This window comes from Lepeophtheirus salmonis, chromosome 10 (assembly GCF_016086655.4).
Source record: "Lepeophtheirus salmonis chromosome 10, UVic_Lsal_1.4, whole genome shotgun sequence".
NCBI lineage: Eukaryota > Metazoa > Arthropoda > Copepoda > Siphonostomatoida > Caligidae > Lepeophtheirus > Lepeophtheirus salmonis.
In genome coordinates, this window is record NC_052140.2 from 6,294,426 (window position 1) to 6,310,430 (window position 16,005).

At 32.7% G+C, this 16,005-nt stretch overlaps 1 protein-coding gene across 9 annotated transcripts in view; it reads left to right on the plus strand.

The window, feature by feature from the left end:
* Window positions 1-16,005, plus strand: part of Mekk1 (mitogen-activated protein kinase kinase kinase 4) — a 163,082-nt gene that overhangs the window by 112,603 nt on the left and 34,474 nt on the right. For all 9 annotated transcript variants that reach the window (XM_040720933.2, XM_040720934.2, XM_071891533.1 and 6 more), the window contains 5 exons: window positions 123-833; window positions 887-1,453; window positions 14,140-14,307; window positions 15,054-15,340; window positions 15,422-15,651. In XM_040720933.2, the coding sequence (XP_040576867.1) occupies window positions 123-833; window positions 887-1,453; window positions 14,140-14,307; window positions 15,054-15,340; window positions 15,422-15,651 (1,963 nt within the window). The remainder of the gene's footprint in view (window positions 1-122; window positions 834-886; window positions 1,454-14,139; window positions 14,308-15,053; window positions 15,341-15,421; window positions 15,652-16,005) is intronic.

Genomic DNA, 16,005 nt, shown 5'->3' on the forward strand with positions numbered 1-16,005 from the left:
CATCCCTTCTCATATTTCAGAGAAAACCCAATACTATAATTAAGAACCACTCACTCTATTGACATAATATAAGGACATTTTGTATTTTCCTCTAATAATAATCTGCCATTTTTATTTCACAGCTGAGTAATACAGATGGACGAATAGATGGCACTCCTTTTAAATCCGAAAAAACCAAAGCAGAAGAGAACTTATATCAAAATGCAACGGGTGATATGATTTGGCTAGAGCTCCAAGCCTGGTTTGCAGGTCGAGGTGTCTATGAACACGACAAATACATTACGGAAGCCCGACTCCAAGTGAAAGACATAATTGAAGAGATCATGAATTTTAAATTTGTAGTTCCAAGATCCTCCTGCTCTAGTTTGTCGGATTTAACGGGAGATGACTACTATGACGCCGTGGATTATCTTCCTCAGACCGTGGATGAAGTTGATTCTCTAAGCAAGACTTTTTATGAAAACTGTGTTCTCAGTGATAATGATGTTTTTAGTGACACCCGGATTGATATCATGAATAAAGCTCTAACCAGAGTCAATTCCTTACTCTGCAAGTTGGAGTCGGTTGAGCAGTACTATGCTTCTAGTCGTATGTTCAAGTTGGATCATCCAATGGTGGGGAACCCTGACTTTCAAGCACGCGTTAAAGGTCTTTGTTTGTGGTATAATATTACCGTGGAGTTACGAGGACGGATCCATGTCTTGGGGAAAATCTTCTCAGACTATGGAGCTAGAACTTTATCGTGGCCCAAGTTACAAGACTCCGGAGGCACTTTTACCTCTTCTCCATCGCAAATCTTTGCTCCAAGTGGTCAGTCATATATTCAAAAGCAGGTGAGATTTACTTTAACAAAATACCCCTCCTCTATTAACAATGATGTGTATAGGAGTCTATTTCGGATTTGGAAATGGATCCTCGAACCAGAGTTACGTTTCAACTCTCTACAGACGAGGTGGTGAAGGATATATCTAGGCAGATATCAACAACTACAGAATTATCCTGCTATGATAGCCTTGCCTCAGAAGAACTACAACCCCTTCGTCGTTATGTTGAAAAACTACTCAAAACGAGAGGCCTCCGAAAAATGATTAATACACTGCAACGTTTAATTCGAGGCCCACTACGCCGAGCTAAAACAGCCTTGGAATGCCCCAACGATTATAAACTTGATGGTCAAAATGATGATGAGGCTGAAGAGAATGTTAACTCTTACGCAGGGCAGCACCATCCTCACTTGGAAGAGAGGTTCTCGTCCATTCCATCACCCTCAGAGGATGATAAAGAATTAACTACCTACGGGACTTGGAATCCAGAGTTTATAAAAATGAATCTCCCTTCTTTCCGTGCTCCATACTTATTCCTAGCTCATATAATTCTTGAAACCATTCATGAGTGCCTCAAAGTTCGTCTTGAGCAAAAACCTTCGGAGCCCTCAGAGTTGAGTATTCGCCAGGTAAGGAAAGCTTTATTTATTTTTTCATTTTATAAATGGAGAAAAGAGATAATAGCTCTCCATTTGGTAAAAATATCAATTGTGATAATACTTCAATATATTGGTAAATATAAAATAATTATTTGCATACTTGCATTTTACTTTTGTGGTGAATTTGAAATACCCTGCAATGAATTGGAATTTGAATATATTCCTCAAAATTTTCTTTTCTCTAAAACTTGGCCAAAATTCTGTGAATTTTTTGAAATTATAAGCCTTCTCAATTTCGAGGAACCATTTTTTCCCCTTCAAATTTGTTAAAATTGAAGATTTTCAAGACTTTGAACTGTTGATTCGAAATTGAGCATCGGTTTTCTGTTGATGTGATCACATGTCAGTAGAATTCATCTAATTTTTTTTTTTTAATATTTATTTAATTGGTCAGATGGAGTTGCACTGATTAAGTATAAGTAACATATTAATATTACAATTACTCCATCTAACCTAGGAATCTTCTTTGAAGTCCATTTGCATAATGTACATTTCAAGATAATGATTTTCCCCTGAGTACGTGGTCCGTTTAGCTACGTCCTTTTTTATTATTATTTCATCTGGGATGTGGAAACCTCCAATCCAATTAATGCAATTCCTTCCATATATTTCTCTTTGAAAGGTTTTTACTTGATACGTTACTTAAGACGTAAAATTATGTTCAAAACAAAAAGAACAAAAATACTTAAGGAGTAAGTATGTTTGTATCTATTAGAGCATAAAAAAGCTCGTATCCGTGCAGACAACTGTAAGAGGTGGAGGAAACTCTATTCTGAGAGCTACTCAATTATTGAGGTAAAGTTCACATATTATTATATTTGTATATGATTATAACCGGTAAGAGTTAGTAATGATACGAACTTCGACCATAGATGACTTCTTTTAAGTAGAAATGCCCACATTGTATCTTTTCATATACCTTAATAGAAAAGAAATCGCCTAAAGCTCAAGAATTAAAGTCCCTTTGGTTACTTTGACTGAGCCTTTCTAGAAAAAGAGGTCCTCAGACCCGGAGCCGAATGAATTTGCCTTAACATGGAAATATTTATTGATCATTTAAGTCTATCTAGTGTTGTATCAGAACATATATATTCGGTCCAGTCCAGTCAAAGCACGGATCATATTAGTTATTCGACCGGTCCTTACCAGGGGCGTCTGCAGGAATATATATAAGTATATTATTTATTTATTTTATGGGTTTTTTTTAAATACTAAAATTAAAAAATTTTTGGTAAGAAATATGAAAAATTAAATTCTTTACAAAGAATTAAAGGTATTAAATTTTAAAAAAAACTTCATAGCTATTCTCAAAAAATTGAACTGCAGTTCACCCAAAAAAATTAATCTTATTTGAAAAAAAGTTCGAAAATTAAATTTCAGATATTAATTTTTTTTGGAAAAAAACTTAATAATTCACAGCTATTCTCAAAAAATGTAACTTTTTGAAAAAAAAAATTCCAATTTTAAATTTTTTAATAAAAATTTCAAAAATCCAAAGCTATTCACAGAAAATTAACTTTTATGGAAAAAAAATTCTGATTTCTGAAGAACTTTTATTTTATGTTTAAAGTCTGGACCGGTCTTCATCTTTGAACCCCTCCCCCCTTTTAGTTTTTATCATTGTTTTTCCAAGCGGCACAAACATCAAATATATACATAAGGTAAGTTACGCATCGTTGGACACATCGAATAGATATTAATGTTCATATACTTTATATAGATATCGTGGGCTATATGTGAGTTTTTTTTAATAAACACATTGATAATTAAGTTAGTAAGAAGTTGTGTATCAAAATATTTTCATTAAAAGATCGAATTAAGAGGTTATTATTAATTTCAGACACCATGAAATAGCAAAAATATAGAAGATAAATATACATAGGAGTGCAAATGCTGTTTGAATATTAATCTCTTGGGTAGATAAAATTCAAAACGCAACGTTCCTACTCTTGTAGGTAGGGGAACCCCTGATTATTTAGTAATCCTTTAGATTAAGGATCTCACATTATTTTCCGAGAAAGAATAGAGGGAGGAACAGACACACGGTACTTTAATTAGAAGAAGAAATTAAAAAAAAGAAAAAATCCTCCCTCCTCCTTTTGTCGTATTAATATAATTTATTAAGGATAATATATTTGTTTCCAACTCCGTCTCGGGAAGGAATATAATGTACCCAATTCTGCAATATGATACCATGTATTCCATGGATACCTCCTATATTCGATTTACTGTTAAATTTCTACTCGGATTCTACCTCTAGCCATGTATGTATGGAGTCTTTCGGAGTCCGAGTCGCTTCACTTCAATTAAGGAAATAATCAACTTTGCAAAGATGTGCTATAATTCTCGTATCTTGTTTGCTCCTATCGTCAAGTCCAGAAAGTTAAATCCTCATTTCCAATACGATCCTATATTTCATTGAGACTCTTCCACGTCAAAAGGTATATAAATTATCATACTGATAATGTTGGATCAATTATGAAGAGGAAATGTCTCTAACTCTAAATCCTTCATTTACTTCAACAATCAAGAGTTATCATTTGTATTGCGATAGATGATGTTGATGTTATAGGTTTTTACACTCATTGGCCTCATTTATTAATATTAATTATTAATTGCAACTTCTGCTTTAGACATCTTTGCATTACCGTTGTAGAAAATCCAAGTTACCCTCTTTGTTGAGAAAGGCTTCATTCACTAACTTGGAAGATTCATGCTCGATTTATTTATAAGCAAGGAAGTCAATGGACTACAATCCTAAAAAACGAAGCTGAGCTCCTACAGGATTAAAGAGCTAATAAATTACAATTTGCCACTCCATTATTGCTAAATTCAGTTTCTCATCGAGTCAATGGGTAAGGATTGTTTTCATATTGTCTAATTTATTGTTTTATTAATTTGATTGATGTGAGGTGTGAGGGAGTTGAATGTACCGTACGTTTCTTCCTCTTTCTGATCAACAGCTGTTTGAATGATTTTCTGTTCGATGTCTAGCTATTTATTTGGCTATTTAGTGAGCTATTTCTTATTTTATTCAATTTAAAAGACTGGCCGAAAATATGAATTTGTCAATTATTTGGTTCATATTATTAGACAGCAATTATTTCGCAAATAATATGGCAAAAATGGAGTAAATAAATAATATACTAATCTCAAAACTCATATTGAACTCGAACATGGAAATTTTGTTCGAATATAACCAAATGGAGAGGAAATATCTTCATATTATCACACACCATAAAATATAGAAGTGTTGAATTTTAACTACAAATAATTAGGAACTCGAACTTTAAACTTTTGTTTCTCAAAACCTATACCATCAGTTGATCCGAAATTTTTCAGGATAATTTAGAAATGTGCGATGATTACATAACAATGTCTTTTGACATCCTTGCTTGAAGTACTAAAGAATCGTTGCTCCTTAAGTGTCCGATAATTTGAAACGTCCGACGATGCGTAACTTACCCTAAATTATTTTAATACTATGTAGGATATATATATCCATCTTGGGAATTCAATCATTTTAAATGTAACTAAGAAAAAATCAATTTTACAGTTTTGGTCTGTCAGCATAAAAGCAAACAAAATTGACTTTTTTTTTTCTTTTTCAAAATTGTGCATGGATTTCATTTGTAATCTTTAATTAATTATTATCAATTTCTATCCAGAAATGGTAATGAGTAATCCTTTGAATACACTCTAAATTGAACTTGAAGTATCAAAATTTTATGGTTACAATAATAGGACTAGCAATGGATTTTTTTTTTTTTGAAAGGCTAAATTGGGCCAAATAAAGTCTTATATATCAAATTAAGGTTTTTAACTGTTTTAGAAAAATATTCCAAATTTATGTTAAAATTGTACTAAAAATTCAAATATTAAATTTTTAGGAAAAAAATTTCAAAAATCTATAGCTATTTAAACAAAAAAATCAATTCAATTTAAAAAAAAATCGAATATTAAATTTTCTAGTAAAAAAACAAAAGTTCCTGGATTTCGGGAGGGGGCTACACCCCTTCCAGCAAATGTTTGAGGACCATAGTGTTAGGAGACATGTATTTACGAGATTTCCTGCACGATCATCCAGTTTAGCCTGATAATCAAGTTTTTGAACCAATGCTTGTTTGAGATTTTGAAATCTTACTTATGTCAATATACTTTAAATGTTTAGTATCATTAATTATCATATAAAATTTGTTTATTACTTGTTGTGTCATCCAGTACCTATATTGAAGTATTATCTAGTATATAAAAAATGAGTAAACAACGGGTAATTATCCTTAGGACACTTTTCCTGTCATGGAAAAAAACATATCAAATATGTAATATTAATAGGCTGGAGGAAAAGTAATTTCATTCTTTTCATTTTATTTTAATGCTCTAAAAGAAGTGTTACTATCATCCAATTCAGGCAAAGATACCCCGTTCAATTTAATAAATTTTTGCCAGCGAGAATCCAACTTTATAATTCCCTTCTCGTAGAAGCCCTTATCCGGCAATTTTCATAGTCCTCTAATGAGGCTAAATTTATATCCCAAGCGCATTGACCATAGACAGAAACAAATAGTAGTCACTTGGTGCCACGTCCAGACTGTAGGGTGGATGCTAAGACTTCCCATGTGAGCTTATGGCACGTCATCAAAGATTTGTGCGCCCTGGTTTTGTCTTGATGATGGCTTTTTGTCTTCTATTCACCAATGCTAACTGCTTTTGTTCAATTGCCATCTTGAAAAGATTGAGTTGTTCACAGTAGAGGGCAGAATTGAGTAGGGGAAAAATTGCTCGAACCACTGCTGTACAACACGAGCCGAAAGAGTATCTCCGTATAATTTACAAATTTTCTTGGTTGCTTTCGACGCGTTTTTCCCTTTCAGGTAGTAAAAATGTGAATCTGGCGAATTTCTTCCTTTGAGATCTCCATACTTGAATCACGATAATTCACTACTGAACCCTCCACGTGCAATATAGTCCGTAAAGTGTTTGTATTATACAATCACACCTTCACAACACGTTATCGTATGCTCCGATGCACCCAATAATGAACAAGATATTCTTAGTCAAAAAAGGGGCGGGAAATACAAATTCCCTTTTTTTCCCAACCTAATAAAAATAGTGTAATTTTTAACTTTCTTTTAGAAGTTACAACCTTAAGTTTTTTATTGTTTTTTTTTTGTTCGAAACTTCAACATACAGTTTGCTGGTTATACAAGTTAGAACTTTTACCCAACATCGACTTGTAAATGTATTTGATACTTCTTTATTGATTCAATTTGAAAGTTTTCCTTCATTTCCACGGTTTATCAAATAACAATATATAATATATATTAATAAAAAAATAAGTTAAGCCTAAAAGAACGAAAACAAAAAACAAACAATGTATTTCTTAACGAAGTTAGGTGTAGAAAATAGTGTTGTGTTGACTCAAACAACTCATGACTCGATTGGACTCGACACAAATAGAGGGTAAATTTTCAAATTTGAAAAAAAAAAAAAAAACCCAACTAGGTTAAAGACGAGAAAAGTAAAGAATAATGTCTTATTCTTTACATTGAAAGAGATTCCCTTAAAGTTGTATAATAATGTACTAACATATTTTTAATACATATGATTGTCTTACGTATAATAAAACTAGGCAATAGATGAATGGATGCTCCATAGATAGTAAGTTTTTATGGTCATTTAATTTATTGATTCAATTTTGACATCTAATAGTTGACAATTTTCCTTAATAATAGGTAAAATAAAAAGTTCTTTGCATTTTTTTGCTTTTTTTCGACAATAAAATTAACATAGTTGGGATTATCCGATTTAGATGAAATAAACGCCGTTTTGTAGGATAGCTTTTGTACCTTTTGAAGACAATTTCATAATTCTACGAATAAAGAAGTCTTTGTCCCTATTGGTAAAAACTGGTACAAGCTCGCAGAGTTTCTGGGGCGTAGTTAAAGATGTATGTGGTCTGGTATTGCCTTGATGGAATACAATTCGCCAATTTTGGCCACTTTTGGTCGATTGCCTGCTTCAATCTGGTCAGTTGTTGACAGTATATATACCCAAATTGAGTGTTTTGCCAGATGAGAGCAGTTTTTGGTGGATGATTATTTTCGAATCCCACCAAACAACCTTCTTGGCCGTCAATCTAGGCTGGGCGAACATTTGAGCAGCTCCACCATGCCTCGTCATTTTTTCGTATGTGACCCATTTTTCATTGCGGTAAAGTCGGTCATGTTTGTAACTATGATAGAAAGCAGTTAAAAAGTCCATTCAATGTGTGCTTTTGATATTTTGTTTCTCATTTTTCCATCACTCAAAAATTATATATACCTAAAAATAGAAAACCATCAGAATATGAATGATTTATTCAAATAGTGAACAATGATATTTTTAACTTTTTATATTAATCAACCAACGTGTGGAATAAAGTTTTTTTTTATGTTATTTTTATATAGATTTTCTTAGGTAGATTGAGTTTTATTTTTACATATATTCTGAAGCGCAACTGCTCTGATTAGTTATCCTTTTCTTTATTAGGAACTAGCAGAGAGGAAAGGAAACTTTTTTTGGGGATTTTACAAAGTTTAATAAAAAGTAGATATCATAATTTTTGATTAATTGATATTCTTATTAGTTACAAGGAGAAGTAATTCTCACTGATCGGAGTAATTAGACGTCGGCAAAAGGGCAAATTTTTCTTTAATAATGGAGAAGATAACTCCCCAAGAAATCCTAAGTGTTAATCAGCGTTTGATTCTATATCAATGCACACGTCTGCAATATTTCATTAAGACGACTACATTGTTATTTCTTAGATCAAAATATACTTATAAGTATAGTTGATAATATTGTAGAGAAAAACGCGTGCAAGGAGTAGGGGGGGGAAAAAATACATATGGTATCATTGTTTAAAATACTGATGTGATTATCATCTGCCTGCTTTATTATGATTTTTGATGGTATAACGAATGTATTTATTAGCAAAATGTTTAATGAAGATATACTACGTATAATTGACTTCGACGTTTTTATCCGTTACAGTAGATTTGAAAACGTCACACTCCATGAAATTGTAATTCATTATGAACCTTATTCTCAGAATAATAGCTAATGAAACGACAAAGTAGAGTATTTGAAATATATTTGAAGCTCAAAGTTTAAAAAAGAAGGCATTAATTAAATATAATCTACATACTAAAAATAAACCATTAAACATTTAAGTTAAATATACAAAATTAAACAATTAAAATCATATAACTATTAATAATAATAAATTATAAATACAGAATATTGAAATAATAGATTGATCCAGAAATTTTTTTCTTGTTTTAACATCGGAATTCAGTTAAATATGTCATAACTTTAGGTTGCAATACACAAGCGAGACGTGGAGTTTAATCAAAAAGATAATCACCCCTCTTCTTCATGTGGAAGTTGCTATATACAATTGTGCACAGGATAGATATATCTCTACCAATGAGAGCTAACTAATTATTAATAATAAAGTAAATGTCAAAATCATAAAATTAGACAATAAATATACTAATAAAAATTTTATAAATAAATTCATCGTAAAGATTTAGAGCAAAAGCTAATTATGTAGTAATGTCCGGCGATATTACTCCCTATTAAGAGCATCAAAAAGATTTTCCCCGTTATTTAGGTATGCTTATATAACAACATACTATTATCATGATGGATATACACAATTGTTAATTATAATGCAACACCCAATGTAACTACCCTCGTTGTTGTGACCATTTAAACAGTTGTTTTTGCCTTTTTATGAGTTTTCTGAACACCATTTCTTGGAGCCCATCAACCATAGCTAAGCCTTTAGTGATAAAAAAGTAATGTTTATTGACTATGTAATATTGGAAAACCTAATTATCATACCCAAGTCTTAAAGCGAAGTAAGTAGTCTCAGACAAACTAGTTGCAAACCATCCAAAGCTACTACCCCCGTTGTTGTGACCATTTAAGCAGTTGTTTTTGCCCTTTACTGAGTTGTGTATCATAATTCTTGATATGTTTAGCTAAAATAGAATCATATTTTATGGTTAGATTTAAAAAAAAATTGAATACTTACTGAGAGATAGTACAAAATTCAGAGTTCCATTTCGATATTCGTAAATACTTTTTACTGATAACTTGATCATCATTGGGTGTGGATGACTCAAAACATTTTTATATGTATTTCTATATATGACATCAGTACCAACATCCTCCATTAATTTAATGATGGTTCCTCGGGAACCAATATGTTTACCCTTGTATTTCTCCATAAATTTTTTGAACGTAGATGATTAGCAATGGATAAGGTTATATTACATGCAATAAGCATCGTTGTGAGATCAAAGTTAAAGTCTGACTTGATGTATTTATCGTCAAATTGATTTTATAGATGAATATCCATACTCTTGTTATGAAATGAGGATAATGAGTGGCGTGTAATTCTAGACAGGGGACTAAAGGTACATTTATATCGACAAATCCGACAAACCATCTGTTTCTCATCCGGTAAGTATTTTCCAAATTCCTGGGCCTCCATTTTCATAAATCCAGACAGAAGGCGACGTCATTTTGGGGATTTTATTCAGTTCTCTATCGACTATCACCATCTCATATTATATTAATATTGAATAATAAAGGCGGGAATGATAACGTTCATGATTGATAGAAGAAGATGTATATTATTTAATCAATGATGCCATAAGTAATTCTTCTTTTCTCCTCGCACGCTTTTCTATTCTTACCAAAATTATCACCCTTTCTTATAAGATACATCATGGAGCACCATATTCAGTGTCCCCGGGGACTTGTTTTCATATATTCATACACTCAGACAGAGAGAAACACAAACAAAAGAGATGGGGATATTGTCTAAATTGGGTGAGCTTATATTGAATAAAAATGGTTAGAGCATGTGTATAAACTAAGGGGCGAAACGAAGACCACGTGGCCATTATTTGTACAAGGTAAAGGAAAATGACACAGTTATATGGTTCATCACAAAAAGCGACCTCTTGCGTCTAAGAAAGATATAAGTACATCCATGAATCTACTTAAGCTAACTACGCCGTTCGTCACTTTATTTAAAGAGTTATGTTCGAGCAAGTCATTGGCATGATCATTTATTGTTATTAATTATTTTGCCCATTTTTGTAAATTATAGGGCGTCAGCGCACAAAGAGTATTTACCGGGTATTCTATTGAAATCTGAATACTTACTAATTAAATAATTAATTAAGGTTGATTGATTGAAATTATTAATTCATATTTTTATATATTAGCGCATAAACAATTACTTAGGAAAAAAAACAAAAAATAAGCAAGCTGAGCTCTCTAGTCGAGAAAATTGCACTTGAACGAGATCGAAGAATTTCCATTTACGCACAAAATAAAAATGGCTTTTAAAATTTCCTAATTTTTGAGTCCTCACCCTGTACGTCCCCTCATAAAAACGTATACGACAGGCTATTTATTTCAAAAACAGAGACAGTACAGGCTTAAGACATGGATTAAAAGTTGTTCAGAATTATGAGTTACGTACGTAGGGTTTGTTCCATTCTGACCAGACCAGATTCTTGGGGTGTGCAAGGCAAGTTTGTTTTTTTGCTATTAATTTTATTTTTTTCTTAAAATAGGATCAATTCCCCCTGTCTCAAAGTTTTTTAAAGGTATGGGTTGCTCATTCAAAAATGTCCCAAAAAATTAAATAAGAAAGAAGATTAGAGAGTGAGTCTTATTATGGTTGAAGGAGAACCATATTTCCAATTATAATTGCCAAATGGACGACAGAAACTTCAAATGTTGTCTCTTGAGAAGTTTTACTTAATTATGTGTCAAGAGGATTTGTTGGTGAGTTACTCAACTGCGCTCTACAAAAGAGGTCCCTGTGGTTGAGGTCCCGAGTGCTTGGATATCAGACACATAGTCTAACAAAGTAGAAAAAAAAAAATATATATATATATTTGACAGTTTGACCTCATCTTATGATCAGCAGGTTTTGCTATTGATTCATAATGAACTTCAGACTCTTCAAATTCCTTCCTGCCTCTTTGGACAAAGGACCTATCCAGGCTTAAGAAATTTGTAATCTCAACATTGTCTCGTCCGACACAGATTGCAGTAGGGACACTCTGCCTTTTTCCACAATTTTTGAATAAATATTTATTTGATCGATGCCAATTTTTTTTATTGACGCTAAATACTTTTAAATAACCCCCAAAACACAAAATAACATCCTATCTGCTCAGGCGCAGTTGTCTTAGGCTCTCCTACTTCGTTGAAAATCCACAATTTTTATTAATATAAACTCTTCTTCCTTACCCAAGCAAAATTCCATTGAGTAAAATGATTTCATCGTTACCAATGGGATTGAATGCAACTTTTTTAAAGAAGATATACAATTATAGCATTAGAAATTGAAAAACAGTTCTTTTGTAAAACTATATTCATTATTTGTCATAACTTTTTTGGTGATAAAGTTTTATCTATAAAAAGAATGAAAGAACTCTTACTTTGGAAGTATATTTTTTTTTAAATCATATTATATAAATATGATTAGGATTAGAAAAGTTTTTAATTTCTAGCACGCCAATCTTATGCAAAACCAACTGTTAAAAAAGAGAGAAAAAATTTGAATTAGCTAGCCGTTTGAAGTTGTTTTCTTCGTAACTGTTAATTATTATGGAGTTGTACCTGGGAAACTTGGGGTCTTCCTCCAAGTCATCAGCCGGAATGAATACCCTGTTCAGCTCAAAGTTTGGAACTTGAGTCAAGATGAATTCATTGTATGCATGATGAGGAACTTAACTACTACCCATATATTCTATCAATTCTAATAGATTTACAATAATTGCCAATTCTATATGTTCATATTCCGGAAGTAGCAAACAAATGATAAAATATAGGGATCGTATGTAACCGGCATAATGAGATACTGTCAGTTCCATAGATTTCTCCAATATCGGATTAACGATTATTTTACGCTCCCACCTTCTTCTTGCGCAATAATGGTGAAAATCGGGTCATTTTTTAACTCCACCCATTTTTTAGAGTAGAAGAGTAAATTTGATTTTCTTAAGCTGTTGTTATTATTATTTAATTCCTGAAGAGTGAACTTCCTTTTCTACTACAGACAAGCTGTCATTTATATATGCGAATCCGGACTTGAACATTTGTGTGTGCTCTCCTAAAAGAGGGAGAGTAACCCTGAGGATTTGTTGCGGAGTCATAATTCTAAGTCCTTGTTGTACTCAAAGTAGAATTGGGGGTCGACATCTGAGTCATTCTAGCAAATGTACTCGTTTATTTTCATCTCCCACTTGTCAAAGCTGCATCTGGGGGATTTAATGGAACGTCATAAAGGCTTAACTGCTCTCCTTTGACTCCAGACCCTGTCCTTCAAAAAAGGCCTGATGTGTTGTAGAAATGGACTCCCTATACAGTATGAACTAATGTGAAATGATATCATCACAAACCAAAGAAGTATTAATATAAAATAGATATAAGTGACTTCCTTTAATAGACTGTTTTCTTTTCACGCAACCTTTTGTTCTAAATATATTAAATTCCATATTTGCGGATCGGATGGAATACATTAAGAAATACCATTATTAGAGCATTCTGTATTTGTTGTAAGGAAATACTGGGTGGTCCATTGAAATCTTAACTCTTACTAATTCAATAATTAATTTAGTATGAGTGATTGAAATTAATTCATATTTCGATATATTAAAGCATAAAAAATTACTTATAAAAACTTGAGCTCTCTAGCATATGTACAAGTCGAGAAAGTGACACTTGAACGTGATCGACGAATTTATTTTAGCTCATTTTAAGGAGTTAGGCGTCTCCAGGACCACCGTCTACGCCGTCAGCAAGTCCGAAACGTTGCAGAGGCAGAAATGGTCTGTCAAAAAGACCAAATTGGGCTCGTAGAAGTTAAATAAAACAACCCAGACCAAACTCTCAAGTCCGTGAGGGCCAGGCAAGAGATCGCAGGGCTGCACACAAGACCGTTCAGAGAGCTATAAAAAAAGAAAGAGCCTTGTGAGGCTGGAGAGGCCACGTTTGACACCAGTAATGAAAGAAACCCATCTCTTGCGTTGCAAGACTCTTTTGAATGAGTCCTTTAGTTATTTTGTACTCTTTTTTAACACTTACAGCACTGATGACAACACCCTCGACTACACCTTTTGGGTGCATGTTGAGGGAAGGCCTGCATTATCCGTCATCCAAACACGGAGGCCCTCAAAGCCAACCTCAGTCAGCATTGGAACCCTATGACAGAGCCTGGGCTTCTGCCGCAACCTGGACGCCATCCCTGCCGCTAAGGGCGAATACATTAATGATTACGAGAGCTCTGAAACACATCTATTAATAGTATTGATTTTGTTGAAATTTTATTGTTAATCAATAAATTATGTCTTGTTCAAGTGTAAGATTCAGATTGTTCAGATTTTAATGGACAGGGGTTTTTCCCCTCAAAAATCCATTAAGGACTATTTGAACATTTTATTTAAATCATTACAAAAAAAATAGTGAGTAACAATTGTTCATATTTGATATTGAAAATGAATAGATGATTATCATTATTCCTGTTTATGTTAAATTATATAATTATATTAATTTTCACATTTTATTTTTATTTTTAGCTGATGAGGGAATGTAAGGAAGTTCTACGTCTGGCTGTGATTGAAAAACAAAAATATATCTCACGAATAAAAGCTGCTATCTATGATGTACAAAAGGATCAAGCTTTTCTTATGTCTTTTGAGAAAGATATGGAAGAATTCGATGGAAATCTCACGCTTACTATTGAAGTATGTCTCTTAAATCTTTATTAATAAAGCAAAGTTTATCTTTGGAGAACCATTTTTAACAATGATAAAATGTATTTATCGGTCTAATTATTGGCTAGTTATTCATCGTCACTTCAATCAGGCCCCCTCAGTAAAAAACGTAATTACGGCACTGTATGAAGCAGGAATAAAGAAATTACGGCCCATAACTGTTCTGTTAAATACTTATTAATGACTCCCTTAAAACCTTCTATGAAGTATTCTAAATAGAATATGGATAATGTTGATCCTAAAAAAAGAAAGTAAAATAACAGTGGGTCGGGTATTTTGATTAGTTATATTAGTATTGTTTTTATTTATTCGTTTAGAAGAACAACCAGATTACAGGCGTGTTCGCTTATCTGAACAAAAGTTGCAACTCTAACTATAAATGTTGTGCAGTGTTCAACATTTAAATAGTTTTGAAAATAAATTAATAAAACACATAATAATATGTATTGTATCACTGAACCTTTCCTTTTCCAAAAAAGATGATGGAAATATGCCTCAAATTAAGACTATTCTTCATATTACACGTTGTTACCTTTATTGTATCTTGCATCCCTAAGAATAAATAGGGGGTATACACACCGCTAATCAGTTGGTAGTTAGCCACTTCTTCCCAACGATGTAGTTATTATTTAATAACTGGACAAAATGATCTTCCATTTTCAACAAATAATTATACCAGAACCATACTTAAATATCTAATATCTCTACTTTTTTAGGTCTATCTATCCTACCTGCAAAACTTTGTCATGATGATTCAATCTGACTCATGCCTCCTTCTCTCAACTTACCAAAAGAATCTTCTGGAAGAGGAGTGGAACTTTATCAAACAAACATGTCCCCACATACCCCATGGAGAATCCTTCTCAGCCAATGCCTTTTGTCAAATTGCTTGTGGAATGCTAAAAGCCATTGGAGACTTTTTGAATAATGAAATCGATGAGGTCGTTAAACGAATGTTTGTGTATTCAGACTCTTCGGGATCCGATGATGAGACAGTCATTCGGTAAATAATTAAATATTCATTGAACATCCTTAAAGATCATAATATAATTACAAGTAATTGTATTTATCATGGCTTATATAGGCATCAAATCTATGAGGCGTGTCGAGGTTTTCAATCCGTGTTCCATGAGGCTCGAGAGCGCTCCATTAAAGCTATTAGCTTTGCAAAAACACTACGTAAAGATTTGGAAGTCAGTTCAGAGTTTCGTATTCAACCCTTTTGTGAAACTGCAGTATTGGATCGTTTAAGAGCTACGAATCACGTGCAGGTCTTAGCAACCCATTCATCTCAACATCTTATTTTTGTGTCAGGTTGGTTGGAATCTTATATATGTATGTTCAGTGCTCACTATGAAAAGTTTCCACTACATTTTTGCAACGTATATCGTCATTTTTGGAAATGTACGCTTAGAATTTAGATATTAGGGTTCTATTTCTTGGAATCGCCTAGGCACAAACGCACATTGAATTCAAGAGAATAACTTCTCCCGAGCGTGTTGTGGGATTGTGGGGGCTTAGGGGATTCCATTTGATTTTTATGTTTTATGCCAGAACATGGTCATTTAAAATTTATGACAATAAAAGTCATCTAAAGAAAAAAAACCAATTTTTTTTTCTAGTCAATCCATTTAATACTAGAAGCCTATAAGTGAAGTCTCAAGCGCA